This window comes from Salvelinus namaycush, chromosome 32 (genome assembly GCF_016432855.1).
Source record: "Salvelinus namaycush isolate Seneca chromosome 32, SaNama_1.0, whole genome shotgun sequence".
Lineage (NCBI taxonomy): Eukaryota > Metazoa > Chordata > Actinopteri > Salmoniformes > Salmonidae > Salvelinus > Salvelinus namaycush.
Genome location: NC_052338.1, coordinates 28,721,641 through 28,743,350, shown reverse-complemented (window position 1 = coordinate 28,743,350; position 21,710 = coordinate 28,721,641). Strand labels below are relative to the sequence as shown.

Here is a 21,710-nt window from a genome sequence, read left to right as displayed (position 1 = left end):
CAAAACAAACAAGTGCACCACTTTGATTAGACGACCAAAACAAACAAGTGCACTACTTTGATCAGACGACCAAAACAAACAAGTGCACTACTTTGATTAGACGACCAAAACAAACAAGTGCACTACTTTGATTAGACGACCAAAACAAACAAGTGCACTACTTTGATCAGACGACCAAAACAAACAAGTGCACTACTTTGATCAGACGACCAAAACAAACAAGTGCACTACTTTGATTAGACGACCAAAACAAACAAGTGCACTATACAGGAACAAGATGTCATCTGATATTTGGCCTTGATGTTGACTCTTACCAGTTAGTCATATATTGTAGTTGGGTATTTTAGAAGTGTCTTCATTCCTTTGTTTGTTCACTCAACTAAAAGTATGAAAATGAAAAGGACAACCAAAACATTCTCTAAGCCAAGATTAGTTTCATATTCTGGTCTCAGTATAAGACATAAAATCTCATCCTACCTTGCTGTTGGTCTCAGGACACACACACACACACACACACACACACACACACACACACACACACACACACACACACACACCCACACACACACACACACACACACACACACACACACACACACACACACACACACACACACACACACACACACACACACACACACACACACACACACACACAATATAAAGCAATCTGTCAAAACTAGACAGGGAATAATGAGTTCCCATAGTGGCCATGTGATGGAATTGAAGGCAGCAGCAGGGGGTTATCCAGGTCCATTTCATTTGGAGCCAACTGCATTTTACACAATGTCACTGACTGTGTCCCAAATGGCTCTACTATTGACCTGAGCCCTATGGGCCCTGGTCCATAGTAGTGCACTAAACAAGGAATAGGGTGTCATGTGGGACAGAGATACTCTCTCATACATCTTATCAAATAGACAGACCGCCTCTATCTACAGTATATACTGTGCGAGAATAGCTGAGGGCCACAGTGTCAGGAACAAAGCTCACCTCTGCTGAGTCACCCCTACCACAGGACCGGGAGTCTAGAGAGAGTTTTCTGTCTTCATTCCAGTATATTTCAAGGGTTGTCTGCATATATGATGAATGGTTCTGCTTTTTGTAATGTTTTGTTGCTGTTTTTTCAATTTTATTAATTCCACAGATGTCTATTATTTAAAACCATGTCAGGAGGCTCAATGCATATATGCCTCTCTCTCTCTCCTTCTCTCTCTCTCTCTCCTTCTCTCTCTCTCTCTTTCTCTCCTCTCTCTCGCTCTCTCTCTCTCTCTCTCTCTCTCTCTCTCTCTCTCTCTCTCTCTCTCTCTCTCTCTCTCTCTCTCTCTCTGTCTGTTCATACTATTTTCATACCATCTTACCTATTTTAACAATTTTTTTTATGTACTGTATTGTAAGTTCATTATATATGCCTCAACCTCTTCTTCACATCCCTTTATCATGCTCTCTATCTCTATCTTTCTCATTATCTCTATCTTTCTCTCTATCTCTATCCTGCACTCTCTCTATCCTGCTCTCTATCTCCATCCTGCTATATCTCTATTCTGCTCTCTATCTCTATCCTTATATATATCTATTCTGCTCTCTATCTCTGTTCTGCTCTCTATCTCTATCCTGCCCTATATCTATTCTGATCTCTATCTCTATCCTGCTCTCTATCTCTATCCTGCTCTCTGTCTCACTATCTATTCTGTTTCTATCTCTGTTCTGCTCTCTATCTCTATCCGGCTCTCTATCTCTATTCTGCTCTATCTCTATTCTGCTCTATATCTCTATCATGTTCTCTATCTCTATCCTATTCTCTATCTCTATCGCTATCCTGCTCTCTATCTCTATTCTGCTCTATATCTCTATCATGTTCTCTATCTCTATCCTATTCTCTATCTCTATCTCTATCCTATTCTCTATCTCTATCTCTATCCTGCTCTCTATCTCTATTTCTGTTCTGTATCTCTATTCTGCTCTCTATCTCTATCTCTATCCTGCTCTCTATCTCACTATCTATTCTGCTCTCTATCTCACTATCTGTTCTGCTCTCTATATTTATCCTGCTCTCTATATCTATTCTGTTCTCTATCTCTATCATGTTCTCTATATCTCATCCTGCTCTCTATCTCTATTCTGCTCTCTATCTCTATCCTGTTCTCTATCTCTATTTCTGTTCTGTATCTCTATCTCTATTCTGCTCTTTATCTCTATCTCTATCCTGCTCTCTATCTCTATTCTGCTCTCTATCTCTATCCTGTTCTCTATCGCTATCTCTATTTCTGTTCTGTATCTCTATCTCTATTCTGCTCTTTATCTCTATCTCTATTCTGCTCTCTGTCTCACTATCTATCCTGCTCTCTATCTCTATCCTGCTCTCTATCTCTATTCTGTTCTCTATCTTACTATTTATTCTGCTCTCTATCTCTATCCTGTTCTCTATCTCTATTCTGCTCTGTATCTCTATCCTGCTCTCTATCTCACTATCTATTCCGCTCTCTATCTCTATTCTGCTCTTTATCTCTAAATTCTGCTCTCTATCTCTATCCTGCTCTATATCTCACTATCTATTCTGCTCTATATCTCTATCTTGCTCTGTATCTCTATCTCTATTCTGCTCTCTATATCTATCCTGCTCTCTATCTCTATTCTGCTCTCTATCCTGCTCTTTATCTCTATTCTGCTCTCTATCTCTATCCTGTTCACTATCTCTATTCTGCTCTGTATCTCTATCCTGCTCTATATCCTGATCTATATCTCGATCTTGCTCCAAATCTATTATTCTCTCTATCTCTATTCTGCTCTATATCTATGTCATGCACTCTATCTCTATTCTGCTTTCTATCTATCCTGCTCTCTATCTCTCTTCTGCTCTCTATCTCTATCCTGCTCTCTATCTCTATCCTGCTCTCTATCTCACTATCTATTCTGTTCTCTATCTCTATTCTGCTCTGTATCTCTATCTCTATTCTGCTCTCTATCTCTATCCGGCTCTCTCTAAATTCTGCTCTCTATCTCTAATCTGCTCTCTATCTCTATTCTGTTCTCTATCTATTCTGCTCCCTTCCTCTTTTCTGCTCTCTATCACTATGATATTCTCTATATCTATTCTGTTCTCTATCTCTATCGTGATCTCTGTCTATATTCTGCTCTCTATCTCTATCTATATTCTGCTCTCTATCTATCTCTATTCTGCTCTTAATCTCTATTCGGCGCTCTGTCTCTATCCTGCTCTCTATCTATATTCTGCTCTCTATCTCCATTCTGCTCTGTATCTCTATCCTGCTCTATATCCTGCTCTATATCTCTATCTTGCTCTATATCTATTCTTCTCTCTATCACTATTCTGTTCTCTATCTCTGTCCTGCACTCTATCTCTATTCTGCTCTCTATCGATCCTGCTCTCTATCTCTATTCTGCTCTATTTCTCCATCCTGCTCTATCCCTAATTCTATTCTGCTCTCTATCTATCCCGCTCTCTATGTATATTCTGCTCTATCTCTGTTCTGCTTTATATCTATTCTGCTCTCTATCTCTATCCTGTTTTCTATCTCTATTCTGCTCTATATCTATTATGCTCTATATCTCATCCTGCTCTATCTCTATTCTGCTCTATATTTCTATCCTGTTCTCTATCTCTATCCTGCTCTCTCTCTCTGTTCTGCTCTCTATTTCACTATCTATTCTGCTCTCTATCTCTATTCTGCTCTCTATCTCTATCCTGCTCTCTCTAAATTCTGCTCTCTATCTCTATTCTGCTATCTATCTCTATTCTGTTCTCTATCTATTCTGCTCCCTTCCTCTTTTCTGCTCTCTATCACTATTCTATTCTCTATATCTATTCTGCTCTCTATCTCTATTCTGCTCTCTATCTCTATTCTGCTCTGTATCTCTATCTCTATTCTGCTCTAAATCTCTATCCTGCTATCTCTAAATTCTGCTCTCTATCTCTAAATTCTGATCTCTATCTATATCCTGCTCTCTATGTCTGTCCTGCTCTCTATCTTTATCGTGCTCTCTATCTCTATCTCTATTCTGCTCTGTATCTCTATCTCTATTCTGCGCTCTATCTCTATCCTGCTCTCTATCTATATTCTGCTCTCTATCTCTATTCTGTATCTCTATCTCTATTCTGTTCTCTATCTCTATTCTGCTCTCTATCTCTATTCTGCTCTATATCTCATCCTGCTCTCCATCTCTATCCTGCTCTCTATCTCTATTCTGCTCTCTGTCTCACTATCTATTCTGTTTCTATCTCTATCCTGCTCTCTATGTCTATCCTGCTCTCTATCTATATTCTGCTCGCTATCTCTATTCTGCTCTCTGTCTCACTATCTATTCTGTTTCTATCTCTATCCTGCTCTCTATGTCTATCCTGCTCTCTATCTCTATTCTGCTCTCTATCTCTATCCTGCTCTCTATCTCTATCCTGCTCTCTATCTCTATTCTGCTCCCTTCCTCTATTCTGTTCTCCATCTCTATTCTGCTCTTTATCCCCACCTCCTTTCCCCTCTCTCCCCTCCCCCTCTCTCCTCTCACTCTCCCCCTCCAGTCATCTTCAAGGAAGTTAACACCTGTAACCCAGCAACCATCACCGGTACCCTCTCCCGTATCTCCCTTGATGAAGGGGATGACCCCAAGCTGGCGGCCCACCAGGAGGGGGGCCTAGGGGTCAACTTCAGCTCCCTCCCTGGAAACATCCCCCCTCCCAACCTACTCGTCCAGGTGAGGGACCGATTGGATAGATGGATGGATGGATAAATGGGCAGATGGGCAATGGGATTAAATGCAAAACAAATCTACTCACACAATCAAATGTAGTTTAATTTAAGCCTATCAGTGTGCAACACATTTGCATAGACCCTCCCTCTCAGGCATGTTGGGACATTAGGGGCGGCAGGTAGAGTAGCGGTTAGAGAGTCAACTCAGAGGGTTGCCAGTTCGAATCCCGGGTCCAATGGGAAAAATCTGTCGGGATGTGAGCTGGCAACAAGAGGGTTGCTGGTATGAAATCCTAGATACCATTGACTGCTGTTGTTCCCTTGAGCAAGGCACTTAACCCCCACAACAACCCCCGCCGAGTATGGCAGCCCCCCACACCACTCCAAAACCTTTATATATATACAGAGCATTCGGAAAGTATTTTGACACCTTGACTTTTTCCACATTGTTACGTTACGGCCTTATTCTAAAATGGATTACATTGTTTTGTTTTCTTCATCAATCTACACACAACACCCCATAATGACAAAGCGAAAACAGGTTTTTAGGACATTTTACAAATTTACAGAAAATACAAAACTGAAATAAACACATTTACATAAGTATTCAGACCCTTTAGTCAGTACTTTGCTGAAGCACCTTTGGCAGCGATTACAGCCTCGTGTCTTCTTGGGTATGACACTACAAGCTTGGCACACCTGTATTTGGGGAATTTATCCCATTCTTCTCTGCAGATCATCTCAAGCTCTGTCAGGTTGCATGGGGAGCATTGCTTCACAGCTATTTTTCAGGTCTCTCCAAAGATGTTCGATTGGGCTCTAGTCTGGGTTCTCGCTGGGCCACTCAAGGACATTCAGAGACTTGTCCCGAATCCACTCCTGCGTTGTCTTGGCTGTGTGCGTAGGGTCATTGTCCTGTTGGAAGGTGAACCTTCGTCCCAGTCTGAGGTCCTGCGTCCCAGTCTGAGGTCCTGCGCTCTCTGGAGCAGGTTTTCATTAACCTGTTTGGGAAAGGCGTGCCGCTAGCTTCTGGGCCTGAGTGACAGGCAGTTTACTTTGGGCACGCTTTTCATCCGGACGTGAAAATACTGCCCCCTATCCCAAAGAAGTTTTAAGGATCTCTCTGCACTTTGCTCTGTTCATCTTTCCCTCTATCCTGACTAGTCTCCCAGTCCCTGTCGCTGAAAAACATCCCAACAGCATGATGTTGCCACCACCATGCTACACCGTAGGGATGGTGCCAGGATTCCTCCAGACATGACGCTTGGCATTCAGGCCAAAGAGCATCAGACCAGAGAATATTGTTTCTTAAAAGTCTGAGAGTCTTTAGGTGCCTTTTGGCAAACTCCAAGCGTGCTGTCATGTGCCATTTATAGAGAGGTGGCTTCCGTCTGGCCACTCTACCATAAAGTCCTCATTGGTGGAGTGCTGCAGAGATTGTTGTCCTTCTGGAAGGTTCTCCCATCTCCACGGAGGAACTCTGGAGATTTTTCAGAGTGATCAGGTTCTTGGTCACCTCCCTGACCAAGGCACGTCTCCCCTGATTGCTTAGTTTGCCCGGGCGGCCAACTCTAGGAAGAGTCTTGGTGGTTCCAAACTTCTTCCATTTAAGAATGATGAAGACCACTGTTCCTGGGGACCTTCAATGCTGCAGAAATGTTTGGTACCCATCCCCACATCTGTGCCTCAACACAATCCTGTCTCGGACCACTACGGACAGTTCCTTTGACCTCATGACTTGTTTTTTTCTCTGGCATGCACTGTCAACTGTGGGACCTTAAATAGACAAGTGGTTGCCTTTCCAAATCATGTCCAATCAATTGAATTTACCACAGGTTGACTCCAATCAAGTTGTAGAAACATCTCAAGGATGATCAATGGAAACAGGATACACCCGAGCTCAATACTGAGTCTCATAGCAAAGGGTCTGAAAACATGTAAATTAGGTAATTCTGTTTTTTTACTTGTAATACATTTGCAAATATTCTAAAAACCTGTTTTTGCTTTGTCATTATGGGCTATTTTGTGTAGATTGCTGAGGATATAAATATTGTTTTATCCATTTTAGAATACAGCTGTAACTTAACAAAATGTGGAAAAAGTCAAGGGGTCTGAATACTTTTCAAAGGCACTGTATGTCTGTCTTTGGGAGGGGTTGGGTTTTAAAGGTGTGTCAAATTTCGATTGGTCCTGTACATTGACCAATAAAGTGATCTTAATCTTACAATTATTTTTACCAGAAATGAAGTAAAACACTATACAGCAAAGAGCATATCTATAGTGATATCAACGCTAACTAATCTATATTGTCTTTAGTGATAGAAACTCTTTCATAAAAATATGCTATCTAGAACCTAAAAGGGTTCTTTGTCTGTCTCCATAGGAGAACCCTTTGAAACTCTTTTTGGTTACAGGTAGAACCTGTTTGGTTCCAGGTAGAACCTGTTTGATTCCAAGTAGAACCCTTTTGGCTTCCATATAAAAACTATTTCCACAGAGGGTTCTACATGGAACCCAAAAGTGTTCTGCTATGGAGACAGGCGAAGAACCCTTTTGGAACCCTTTTTTCAAAGAGTGTATTTAGTGATATCAGTGATAATATCTGTAGTGTATTTAGTGATGGCTCCTTAACATGAGTTTCCCCGTCTCACCACGCAGGTGCCCCCGCTGGGTGTTCTGAACGAGCTGAGTGACACCCCTGTGAAAAAGGAGGTGAACGTGGAGCAGCAGATGCACCAGGGGAACCCCAGGAACACGGCGCCTGTCTACCTGTGCACTGAGAGCGGGATGGGCTGGTCTCGACCGCCCCCTCCTCCCAACACTCTGGATGGACCTTGTGGGGGAGGGGAGGGGGACTATATGGTGTTACCCCGTAGGACGGTCAGTTTAAAACCCCCTCTGCCCCCAGGTCTGGGTCTGGGGCTGGGGGGCGAGGACAAGCCGCTAAACATCGCAGTGGATGACCCGCCGTTCCCTCCGCCCCCATCGCCCATGACCCTCCACCCGGCGGAGAGCGAGGCCTACCCAGCTGACTTCATCTCCCCCGGCGACCACAACATGAACATCGGCCTGAACATGAACCGCTCTTACGGGACGCTCAAGGAGCTCCCCGTGCATGGGAGTCAAGGTCCCCAGGGCCACATGCACGCTCCAGGGGGCCACGTGCATGGGGGCCACATGCATGGGTACGGGCACTCACTGAAGCCGGGCCAGAGGCCGTCGGTGAGGCAGATTCTAACAGGAGGGGGAGGCACGGTGGAGCGCAACCGGACCCTGCCACGCAATCTGAGCAGCACCAACACTAACACCAGCCTCTCCGCTGGCTCCCTGGAGGTAAAGAGAGAGTGATGGAGGGACGGGAGGAGAGTGTTTTCAACCAGGTTGTATGACAGCTAGCATCAGTCTCTCTGCTAGCTGAAAGGGGGTGATGGAGGGAACAGAAGGGATTATGGGAGGAGAAGGGGCGCCAGATACAAACAGGCACTCCGCTCTCCATGCACACACGTTGTCCAGATACAAACACGCACTCCGCTCTCCATGCACACACGTTGTCCAGATACAGACACGCACTCCGCTCTCCATGCACACACGTTGTCCAGATACAAACACGCACTCCGCTCTCCATGCACACACGTTGTCCAGATACAGACACGCACTCCGCTCTCCATGCACACACGTTGTCCAGATACAAACACGCACTCCGCTCTCCATGCACACATGTTGTCCAGATACAGACACGCACTCCGCTCTCCATGCACACACGTTGTCCAGATACAGACACACACTCCGCTCTCCATGCACACACGTTGTCCAGATACAGACACGCACTCCGCTCTCCATGCACACACGTTGTCCAGATACAGACACGCACTTCGCTCTCCATGCACACACGTTGTCCAGATACAAACACGCACTCCGCTCTCCATGCACACACGTTGTCCAGATACAGACACGCACTCCGCTCTCCATGCACACACGGTGTCCAGATACAGACACGCACTCCGCTCTCCATGCACACACGTTGTCCAGATACAGACACGCACTCCGCTCGCCATGCACACACGTTGTCCAGATACAAACACGCACTCCGCTCTCCATGCACACACGTTGTCCAGATACAAACACGCACTCCGCTCTCCATGCACACACGTTGTCCAGATACAGACACGCACTCCGCTCTCCATGCACACACGTTTTCCAGATACAAACACGCACTCCGCTCTCCATGCACACACGTTGTCCAGATACAGACACGCACTCCGCTCGCCATGCACACACGTTGTCCAGATACAAACACGCACTCCGCTCTCCATGCACACACGTTGTCCAGATACAAACACGCACTCCGCTCTCCATGCACACACGTTGTCCAGATACAAACACGCACTCCGCTCTCCATGCACACACGTTGTCCAGATACAAACACGCACTCCGCTCTCCATGCACACACGTTGTCCAGATACAGACACGCACTCCGCTCTCCATGCACACACGTTGTCCAGATACAAACACGCACTCCGCTCTCCATGCACACACGTTGTCCAGATACAAACACGCACTCCGCTCTCCATGCACACACGTTGTCCAGATACAAACACGCACTCCGCTCTCCATGCACACACGTTGTCCAGATACAAACACGCACTCCGCTCTCCATGCACACACGTTGTCCAGATACAAACACGCACTCCGCTCTCCATGCACACACGTTGTCCAGATACAAACACGCACTCCGCTCTCCATGCACACACGTTGTCCAGATACAGACACGCACTCCGCTCTCCATGCACACACGTTGTCCAGATACAGACACGCACTCCGCTCTCCATGCACACACGTTGTCCAGATACAGACACGCACTCCGCTCTCCATGCACACACGTTGTCCAGATACAAGGTTAACCAAAACCCATGACAGAAAGATCACACACCAATCTTTCTCAAATATACACTGTGTGTTATTAGAGGGCTGAAAGCGCTTATTGTTGAAACGTAGTGATTTCCTATATAGTCATGTCCCAGAGTTGATATTAGCAGAGAAAGAAGATGGGTACAAAGAATAAACCAGGGTATTGAGTGGTGATTTATCTGTGGATGCCACTGTGATCCAGGTCTGTCAGAAGTCTGTGTGTGAGCCGTGCGTGTGTATTTGTGTGTACTTGTGTGTACGTGTGTGTATGTGTGCGTACGTGTGTGTACGTGTGTGTATGTGTGTGTACGTGTCTGTGTGTGTATGTGTGTGTACTTGTGTGTCTGTGTGTGTACATGTGTGTGTACTTGTGTGTATGTGTGTGTACTTGTGTGTGTACATGTCTGCGTGTGTGTGTATGTGTGTATGTGTGCGTGCGCTCGTTCTAGTGGCAATATAACCAGTAATCAAGGGTTTCCCAAACTTGGACCTGGGGACTTTTCCCAGACACTGCTCAGCTGATTCAAATAATCAATAAGCTTTGATCATTTGAATCAGCTGTGTAGGTTTAGGGCAAAAACCCAAACACACCCCTTAGGGTCCCCAGGACTGAGTTGGGGAAACACTGCTCTCGTCTGTTATGTGTGTGAGCATGAGAACGGAATGCTGTTCAGTGATTATTACTCATTATGGGATATGAAGATGTCTACATTCATGCAGATGGGTAAACACACACACACACACACACACACACTTTTGTGTCTATAATCACCCTTCCGGCCTAGAAGGAGGCTGAGCAGATGGTGTGAGAGAGACAGGAGAAGTGGGAATACCTAGACAGTTGCACAACTGAATGCCTTCAACTGAAATGTGTCTTACGCATTTAACCTCACCCTTCTGAATCAGTGATGTCAAGAGGGCTGCCTTAATTGACATCCACGGCGTCCGGGGAACAGTGAGTTAACTGCCTTGTTCAGGGGCATAATGACAGATTTTTACCTTGTCAGCTCAGGGATTCGATCCCAACCGTTCGGTTACTGGCCCAACGCTCCTCCCCACCAGACTACTTGCCGCCCACAGGGTGTACCCCTTGAGAGTGTCTGCGTGCACACCTTAATTACACACACACACACACACACACACACACACACACACACACACACACACACACACACACACACACACACACACACACACACACACTCAGGATCCTGCTGACTCACAAGGTTGATGAAGGAATGGGGCCAGTACTTACGCTGAAGGACAGGTGTGTGTGCTTCATATAGAATGAAATGCATTACAGCCCAGTCTTTAAAACATCTCACTCAGATGAATGGCTGCGTCCCAAATGGCACCCTGTTCCCTATTTATTGCAGTGTTTTTGACCACGGCCCATAGGGTAGGCCTACTATAGAAGGAATAGGGTGTAATTTGGAACTCAGACTTTGAGTCCACTACTGAATATCTTTAAACATCCCTCTGAGAGACGTCTGAGGTATCCTGAATATCTTTAAACATCCCTCTGAGAGACGTCTGAGGTATCCTGAATATCTTTAAACATCCCTCTGAGAGACGTCAGAGGTATCCCTGTGCTTAGCTTGATGTATTGTCTGTGTCCCAGATTACACCACAGGAGGCTGGTTGCACCTTAATTGGGGAGGACGGGCTCGTGGAATGGTATCAAATACATCAAACATGGTTTCTATGTGTTTGATGCCTTTCCATTTGCTCCCTTCCAGCCATTATTAAGAGCCGTCCTCCCCAAGGAGAGGAGAGAGTGATGAGGGAAGGAGAGGAGAGAGTGATGAGGGAAGGAGAGGAGAAGAGAGAGTGATGAGGGAAGGAGAGGAGAAGAGAGAGTGATGAGGGAAGGAGAGGAGAAGAGAGAGTGATGAGGGAAGGAGAGAGTGGTGATTGAAGGAGAAGAGAGAGTGATGAGGGAAGGAGAGAGTGGTGATTGAAGGAGAGGAGAGAGTGATGCGGGAAGGAAAGGGGAGAGTGATGAGGGAAGGAGAGGAGAGAGTGATGAGGGAAGGAGGGGAGAAGAGAGAGTGATGAGTGGTGATTGAAGGAGACAAGAGAGTGATGAGGGAAGGAGAGGAGAAGAGAGAGTGATGAGGGAAGGAGAGAGTGGTGATTGAAGGAGAGGAGAGAAGTGATGAGGGAAGGAAGGAGAGGAGAGAGTTATGAGGGAAGGAGAGGAGAGAGTGATGAGCGAAGGATAGATGAGGAGAGAGTGATGATGGAAGGAGAGGAGAGGAGAAGAGAGATTGATGAGGGAAGGAGAGGAGAGAGTGATGGGAAGGAGAGGAGAGAGTGATGAGGAGAGAGGAGAGTGATGGGAAGGAGAGGAGAGAGTGATGGGAAGGAGAGGAGAGAGTGATGAGGGAAGGAGAGGAGAGAGTGATGGGAAGGAGAGGAGAGAGTGATGAGGGAAGGAGAAGAGGAGAGAGTGATGAGGGAAGGAGCGGAGAGGAGTGATGATGGAAGGAGAGGAGAGAGTGATGACGGAATGTGAGAAGAGGAGAGAGTGATGAGTGAAGGAGCGGAGAGGAGTGATGAGGGAAGGAGAGGAGAGAGGAGATAGTGATGAGTGAAGGAGAGGAGAATAGAGAGTGATGAGGGAAGTAGAAGAGAGAGTGATGAGCGAAGGAGAGTAGAGGAGAGAGTGATGATGGAAGGAGTGGAGAAGAGAGAGTGATGAGGGAAGGAGAGAGTGATGAGGGAAGGAGAGTAGAGAGATGAGGGAAGGAAGGAGAGGAGAGAGTGATGAGGGAAGGAGAGAGTGATGAGGGAAGGAGAGGAGAGGAGAGAGTGATGGCAGAAGGAGAGAAGAGAGAGTGATGAGTGATGAGGGAAGGAGAGGAGAAGAGAGAGTGATGAGGGAAGGAGAGGAGAAGAGAGAGTGATGAGGAGAGGAGAGAGTGATGAGGGAAGGAGAGGAGAGGAGTGATGAGGGAAGGAGAGGAGAGAGGAGAGGAGAGATTCATGGAAAAATCACATGAATTTGCGGTGTTCCAAAAACACGTTTTAATGTGATCATTTGATCTTATGTGAAGTTAATGCGATAACATGTGACAACATGTAAAGCAACATGTGATAACATGAAACCACATGTGAAAACGTGATCATATGTGAAGTGTTTCAAAAACATGTTTTCATGTGATTTCACAGGATTTTCAACATGTGAAATCAGGTCATTTTTCTATGAGTGTCGGTTCACTTCTCTGTGAATGTCATGCTGTAAAGTGGAATTGGTGGGTGTTCCTCAGTAAGGACAACAGTTTGTTCCAACGAATAACATTGACATTGGGTCACAGTAGTATGCTTGCACGTAGGACATGTGTGTGGGAGGGTGGATCTTTGTGAAAGTATGTGTGCCTTCATTCAAGTGCATAGTGCATGTGTACTGTATAGTACTGGGGATTGTCAAATGTCCTCAAATGTCATGGGATCGCTTTGTTTGAAGGTAAGAGGTTTCACACACAACGCGATGACTGTGACAAAGTGTTTGAATGAGAGAGATCTGAGTGATTGCTTGTCTGTTGTACTCATTTGGCATCAACACACTCAGGCTAAAATGGAACCACGTTCAGCGCTAACCAGGGCCTATTTCAGATGCACCCTCAGTTCTCTACAACATTGGGTCCTCCTTTCTTTCTTCCTTTCTTTCTTTCTTTCTGTCTGTCTTTAAAAGCCTTGGCTGCCGTAGCCTTTCTCTGCATGTCCAGACATTAAAAGAAGGACCAGGGCTTTCAGCTAAATCTACGGCCAATCTTCTCAGTGGTGTGAAGGGTTTCTGAGCAAGAGAGAGAATGTCAGGGACAGACAAAAAGTCAAGAGAGTTAGCTGGTAAATTGGACCACATGCATCAATTCTCTAAGTGTGCAGTAGCCTTACCTTAAGTACAGCTGTCCATTAGGTCACACCAAGCTAAGGAGTGACTGAGTGGTCTGACTCAGGAGACAGCATGGAATACAGTTGAAGGACATTACATGACTGTCTCAATCATGTTGGAAATACCTTCAATAGAATGAAGGCTATTGGTTATGGTGAACTTTAATAACATCTTGGACATACCTTCAATAGAATGAAGGCTATTGGTTATGGTGAACTTTAATAACATGTTGGACATACCTTCAATAGAATGAAGGCTATTGGTTATGGTGAACTTTAATAACATGTTGGACATAACTTCAATAGAATGAAGGCTTTTGGTTATGGTGAACTTTAATAATATGTTGGACATACCTTCAATAGAATGAAGGTTATTGGTTATGGTGAACTTTAATAACATGTTGGAAATACCTTCAATAGAATGAAGGCTATTGGTTATGGTGAACTTTAATAACATGTTGGACATACCTTCAATAGAATGAAGGCTATTGGTTATTGTCACGATCGTCATTAGGTGAAAGAGAGGACCAAGTTGCAGCGTGATATAAAAACATCTTCTTTTTAATAGAAGAAGAAACGAACACTAATACAAACTAGACAAAACAACCATGACGCTATCAAACGAAAGTGCAGACACAAGCAACTAACGTCAAAACATAGACAATTACCCACAACCTACCTAATGCCTATGGCTGCCTAAATATGACTCTCAATCAGAGACAACGATAGACAGCTGTCTCTAATTGAGAACCAATCCAGGCAACCATAGACTTACATAAACACCTACACTGAACACAACCCCATGAACTCTACCAAAACCCCCTAGACAATACACACACCCTAGACTAGACAAAAAACACAAACATCCCCCATGTCACACCCTGACCTAACAAAAATAATAAAGAAAACAAAGATAACTAAGGCCAAGGCGTGACAGTTATGGTGAACTTTAATAACATGTTTTTTTTTTATAGATTTGATTGTACCATTTAATCCAAAGCAGTTTACAGTCGACACGTTTATTGGGAATATGTTGCCCATGTGGGAATGAAGCCCACAAGGTTTCGCTGCATGTTTCAACAACTACGCCATCAGAACGACTGAATTACATTTGAGCCACGACATGACGTGTGACACGTGTGACATGACGTGTTTTGTGTTAGCATGCATGTTGCAAGTGGAAACTACTACTTTGATACACACGTTTGTGTTGATGATGAGTGGGGGGGGGTCCATGGATCTACAGACATTGATCATATCTTCTCTCCCCCCGACCCCCCCCCCCCCCCTCCTCCCTCAGAGGAAAAGAGTACGGTACTCTGAGCTGGACTTTGAGGTAAGATCCCACCTACTACCCTCCCCCCGGCTAGTCTCTGCTTCTGTCTGCTTCAGCCAGGTTTGACTGACGTTTAGAGGAGCCCATGGCATCGCTAACCCCCCCCCCCCCCCCCCCCCGCCCCCTTGCGCCTGTGTCTCCCTTGAATTTAACTTGGTACAGTGACCCATACATAGTGTAGTCTGTTTCTACAACAAGGATCTAGGGCTCCCCCTGTAGATGGATGGATTTGGTTTTGACTGATTTTAGCTTGATTGGCCAAAGGATTGATATATTGAACATGTACCAGCAGGTATACAAAAAACTATAATTTAATTGAACTTTTTTCAAGCTGAATCAGTCAGTCATTTCGATCTCAATGGAAAATGCATAATGAGGTGCCAGGTCCTGGTTGAAGAAACAATGGTTTAGTCCAACGCTTTGAGTGGATGAATGAATGATAGACGGTGAGTTTATACAAGTTTGGTATGATGTGTGTTTTGGGGGTAATCACGTGTGTTTGTGTGTTGGAGTGCAATAATCGCTCCGTGTAATGAACAAGCCCTGGGAATCTAGCAAATCTCCAGTCTCAAACAGCCCCCCCCCCCTAACAATTAACTCAACTTAACCCTTTGCTAAACCCTATTCAAGTATTGGCTTTCCTTCCCCCTTATCCTTACCATGTAAAGACTGGAGACTTGCTTTCCACTGCGGAGGCCTTGTCCATAGTAGAACTAAGGTATGTGTGGACTGTTATACAACTAACAGGCTAACAAGCACTAGCGCTTAGCTACAATATAATAACCTGGAGTAGGATGATGTTGCCTAAGGGCAACTATTAGCCAGAGCTCATAACCCTTCCTGTCTGGCCGTAGTCTGCAAAGCTGCATGATATGTCCCTCAAAATGTCTGACTTCCTATGTCAAAAATGGACGCCAGTGTACCCCTTTACCGAGTGTGTGTCTGAGGGAGAAAGATCTGAGGTGGCGAGTTCAAGGTAAAGAATGTGAGAGAAAATAGCAGTGATGACAGACAGATATGACACAGAAGAAGAGACAGCGGGAAGAAAAAAACGACAGACACAGTGACAGAAAGAAAGAGGGAGCTTTTGAGAGCGGGAGAATTGACTATAAAGGAAGTAGATGTAAGGTTACTTATGAAGGCAGACTCAGAGACACAGAGAGAGAGAGAGAACTGACAGACGGAGAGAAGAGAGTGCAGACTGTGGTAATTGGTGGCAGCGGTCACAGCCGGCCTTGGCCAGAGTGTCTGAGTCTGTGAGTGTCGCCGTCTGGCCCCTGTGTCTCTCTACACCCTCAGAGCGGCTGTGTCGATTAGCCGCCACCGCGCTGCTTAAGCGCTAGCCATTAGCGAAGAGAGTGAGTCGCTGTAACAAGGTCTCTATCCTGTCAGGGACTTCCACTTCCACTTGTTGTAGGATCTAGTTGCTCTTATCGATGCTGGGACTTATAAGGTCAGTTGAGTCACAGCTAAATGGTGAGGGTTAGGATTTGGGGAGAGTAAGCTGATCCTCCAGCTGTACTTACAGGACAATTTTATTCAGAGCCACTTCACTGCTGGCTAATTGCTAACTAACTAATGCTAACTTGCTAACTAACTAATGCTAACTTGCTAACTAGCTAATGCTAACTTGCTAACTAGCTAACGCTAACATTAATGCAGCCTGTTTGGCTCTCATATCCATTCAGAGCAAACTCATAGACATGTTACATCACAGGCAGCATCAAAGCCTAGTAGAGAACAGAGAGATGTTAGAGAGAAGATGAGAGGACTCAGCTATCTATCCATCTATCCGTCCCCCTCTTCCCCCTCACTGCGGCTGGCATCTCTTTCAGTCCCTCTCAGTCCTTGCCTCTTTAGCTTTTCTTTTCTTATTCTCCTCATTTTTGTTGTACCTTCCTCTCCCTTCCAGAAAGTGATGCACACTCGCAAAAGACACTCTGAGCTGTACCCTGAGCTCAACCACTCCACCACCAAGTTCCACACCATAGACAGGTATAACAGGGACCCCGACATGTCCACTTTCAAGGTAAGAGCCCGACCCTACAGCGTTAGTGGGAAACGAGGGTTAACTGCCCCACACCTCAACCCCTACACCCCCCCCCCCAACCCACTCCCACACCACTCACTACTCCCTGCTCACTGAGCTCAGCTCATTACGACCCCTAGTGGTTCAACTGTGAAATGGCATTGTAATAAAGAATCTAGCATCTTTACAATAATGCGTGAGTGTGTTTGTTGGCACCTAGTGTGGTATTTTGTGGTAAGGTTAGTAGTTAGTATACCCCCTACCTGACACCTTAAGGTAAGGTTGGTAGTTAGTATACCCCTTACCTGACACCTTAAGGTAAGGTTAGTAGTTAGTATACCCCTTACCTGACACCTTAAGGTAAGGTTAGTAGTTAGTATACCCCTTACCTGACACCTTAAGGTAAGGTTAGTAGTTAGTATACCCCCTACCTGACACCTTAAGGTAAGATTAATAGTTAGTATACCCCCTACCTGACCCCTTAAGGTACGGTTAGTAGTTAGTATACCCCCTACCTGACCCCTTAAGGTAAGGTTAGTAGTTAGTATACCCCCTAACTGACACCTTAAGGTAAGGTTAGTAGTTAGTATACCCCCTACCTGGCCCCTTAAGGTAAGGTTAGTAGTTAGTATACCCCTTACCTGACACCTTAAGGTAAGGTTAGTAGTTAGTATACCCCCTACCTGACACCTTAAGGTAAGGTTAGTAGTTAGTATACCCCCTACCTGGCCCCTTAAGGTAAGGTTAGTAGTTAGTATACCCCTTACCTGACACCTTAAGGTAAGGTTAGTAGTTAGTATACCCCTTACCTGACACCTTAAGGTAAGGTTAGTAGTTAGTATACCCCTTACCTGACACCTTAAGGTAAGGTTAGTAGTTAGTATACCCCCTACCTGGCACCTTAAGGTAAGGTTAGTAGTTAGTATACCCCCTACCTGACACCTTAAGGTAAGGTTAGTAGTTAGTATACCCCCTACCTGGCACCTTAAGGTAAGGTTAGTAGTTAGTATACCCCCTACCTGACACCTTAAGGTAAGGTTAGTAGTTAGTATACCCCCCACCTGACACCTTAAGGTAAGGTTAGTAGTTAGTATACCCACTACCTGGCACCTTTTATGTAAGTCGCTCTGGATAAGAGCGTCTGCTAAATGACTTAAATGTAAATGTAAATGTAAATTAGATAGGGAACATACTAAGAGCTGTTTAGAAAGGGAACATACTAAGATGTGAATAGATAGGGAACGTATTAAGAAAGGATTAGATCGGGAACATGCTAAGAGAGGATTAGATATGGGACATACTACGAGAGGATAAGATATGGAACATACTAGGAGAGGATTACATTGGGAGCATGCTAATAAATGGTTAGATAGGGAACATACTTGGAGCTGATTAGATAGGGAGCATACTAATAGGTGATTAGATATGGGACATAACATACTAAAAGACGAATAGATAGGAACATACTAAGAGAGGATTAGATACGGTGCAAACAAAGAGCTGATTAGATAGGGAGCATATTAATAGCTGATGAGATAGGGAACATACTAAAAGACGATTAGATAGGAACATACTAAGAGAGGATTGATAGGGAACATACCAAGAGCGGATTTTAATATTGAATATACTAAGAGCTGAATCCACTTGAGATCCACACCTCTATTTAAATATTTTTGTTCAAATCTATCAATGATTGTTGGAAGTCTGAGTTACCTGCTTGGATCTCAAGTTAGCATTCGACCCACAGTGACCCTCTTGAGTGCTGGCTGAAGTACATGGTGTGACTATAATATCACTGAATAAAATATGAGGATGATGCTTCACTTTGCACTTAATGTTGCTTGAACTTCACACTGAATGTATTTTGGGACAAATCCCAAATGGAACCCTATTCCCTATATATTTGACCAGTGCTCTATGTGCCCTATTCAAACATATTGCAATACAAAGGGAACGAGGTGCCATTTGGGATGTGACCCTGATGTTACTGTGCTGAACACTGCACAGAATATAGTGACCGTTGCACATCCGTACCAGCAACTCCTGCTTTCAAATGCACTTCGATAATATCACTTAAACGTATTATAAACTTGTTTTTTCACCTTTTATCCAGAGCTAACCTTGACTAAACCTGTTCATTTATTTTGTTTTAGTGGTTGAACGTTCAAAAGCCTTAACGTTTTACCAATCCACTGTTTTATTGTGCTGGAGAGCAACATAACTACCTCATAAACGTTTCATAATATTTTTGTTCCAAGGACAATGAGGGTTAGGGGGATGTGCAATGTCACCTTTTATCAGCCTGTGTGTGTGTGCTTATGTCTACATGTTTATTTGAGTGTACTTGTCTTTATGTGTGTGTGTGTGTGTGTGTGTGTGTGTGTGTGTGTGTGTGTGTGTGTGTGTGTGTGTGTGTGTGTGTGTGTGTGTGTGTGTGTGTGTGTGTGTGTGTGTGTGTGTGTGTGTGTGTGTGTGTGTGAGTGAGTGAGACAGGGCGGTCTGCGTATCGTTAATGCGCTATTAGCCCACACTAAGCAGTCCCTGCTCTACACTGACCTTCAGAGAGCCTATTTCATTAAGATTTCAACAACACACACACACACCTCATCTCCTGGAGCTGCACTATGGGGCTGGTACTTCAAGCCGTGATGAGTTATTCAGCCATGATAGGGCATCTGCTGTTTCACATCTCATTTACACTGAGAGCAGAGGGCACATACACATACACTAATAACACACACACACCCTGACACTTCCCAGGCAATAGCAGCAGCCTCTGTCTTTGATTCTCATTTCCTGGACATCTTGATTAAATGACCACCGCCTAGCTCTCTCTCCGGTTATTACTGGGCAGCATATAGGACCAGTCACAGAATACTGAGCCAAGCATATGTTTGCCAGTGTATTAGTCATGTGTAACGATTCTGTTCAGTACGATTCTAATCAAAGTATGTTGAGGCACTCTGACGTTTTAACGCACACAAGTATATACTGTACATTAGATTACACATTAGGCAACACACTTACATTACCCAACAAAACTGACAGAAGATCTATAATTCTGTAATATTTATCCAATGTGTAATCAAATGTGTGATCAATGAAGACATCCTCTACAATCATTCCATGCAGAAAAAAACATAGGTGTACTGTCTGTATTCAAATGTAAGAAATTAAATGAAACACATGAAATGAAACAACGTTTAGCACAAATTAATTTGCATCAAGCCTGTCTTGAGCATTTGGCCATGCATTCTCATCCACATCACAGTGAATGTCCTCATTGTTCATGCACCGTAGAAAAAACATTTTGGCTTGGTGAATCCAAGCTTGACATTGGTCTGCATTGATGTCGACGCATGCCTCATCCATGACCAGAAGGAGGGTGTCACGCTCATAGGGATGGCGATCGTACACCTTCCACCTCCATGCTGAAAACAAATCTCCAATAGGAAAGGAGAGTATAGGGGCAGGTATAGGGTCACAAATTGGGGATGGGTCCAAAACCATGCCTGAACCACCTCTGCAGGGTGGAACCTGACATTGTTCCACATAATGACATTAACCCCTCAACTTGACAGGCCTGCTCAATTTCATTGAGAAATACATTGAGAAGTACAATGAGGAGTTGTAGGATCCAAGTAATGGCCTACGTCCTACCACACCATGATGGTAGGCCTACGTCCTACCACACCATCTTCAGAGATAGCTGCGCACATAGAGATGTTTCACCCCACGTTGTCCAGGCAATTGGACAGTCACCCGTTGACCGATGAGGTTCCACCCACGGCGCCAAGTTCTGGCCAGGTTGAAGATCGCTTCATCAACAAAGATATACTCATGATGTTTCACAGCATTATCAAGTACCATCACCCTCTAAACATATATTTTGGTTAGTTATTTTTACAGTGTAGTTCCAATATGATATTGTGAAGTAGCATGTGCATTAATAGTATCAGTAATACAGTATATAGTGCAGTAACTGAACATACTCAGCCTGCAATTGTTTCACCAGGTCGTTGTTTCTCTCAAAAGGCACCAGGTAAATGTGTTTCATAGATATCTGGTGCCTCTTCAAAAGGTGTTGGCAGGCTGATGGGTGCCACATTGGCAAAGGTGTCATCATTCTCCTCAACGTCCTGCTTTCTTTCAGACAGACGTATGTCATTCCTGGCCCTCACCATTTCCACCACAGCCCACTCCTGCTGGTCGGTCAGCACACGGCCACCACCATGGGGTCTTCTGAGGGTAGAACAGAGTCTACTGTCAATAGATCATGCTTTGTTTTGTGAATTTACATGCATTACAATATTAATTTTCTGTACAATATTCACATCATGCAGACTTACTGGTTTTCTTGGTGAAATCTTCTCATGATCAAATTGACAGTTGATCTTTCAGATTGTGGTGAACTAATCTGGCAGCCTCTGCCATGCTGAGGCCTCTGTTTATCACATGGTCACCGATGATGGCCCGGACTTCATTAGAACCGACAGTTCCCTGCCTCCCTCTCTCTGATGTCCACCTCTTTGATGGGGCCCATGCCCACCTCTTTGTCGTGGTCTATGCCCACCTCTTTGTCGTGGTCCATGCCCACCTCTTTGTCAGGGTCCATGCCCACCTCTTTGTCGTGGTCCATGCCCACCTCTTTGTCAGGGCCTATGCCCACCTCTTTGTCGTGGTCCATGCCCACCTCTTTGTCAGGGCCTATGCCCACCTCTTTGTCGTGGTCCATGCCCACCTCTTTGTCGTAGTCCATGCCCACCTCTTTGTCGTGGTCCATGCCCACCTCTTTGTCGTGGTCCATGCCCACCTCTTTGTCGTGGTCCATGCC

General features: G+C 44.8%; 1 protein-coding gene across 1 annotated transcript in view; it reads left to right on the top strand.

The window, feature by feature from the left end:
• Positions 1-18,995, top strand: part of LOC120027088 (adhesion G protein-coupled receptor B2-like) — a 73,995-nt gene extending 55,000 nt beyond the window's left edge. Inside the window, exons 12-16 of the mRNA XM_038971928.1 lie at positions 4,538-4,710; positions 7,365-8,039; positions 14,812-14,847; positions 16,760-16,876; positions 18,990-18,995. Coding sequence (XP_038827856.1) covers positions 4,538-4,710; positions 7,365-8,039; positions 14,812-14,847; positions 16,760-16,876; positions 18,990-18,995 — 1,007 coding nt within the window. The remainder of the gene's footprint in view (positions 1-4,537; positions 4,711-7,364; positions 8,040-14,811; positions 14,848-16,759; positions 16,877-18,989) is intronic.
• The last annotated feature ends 2,715 nt before the right edge of the window (positions 18,996-21,710 follow it).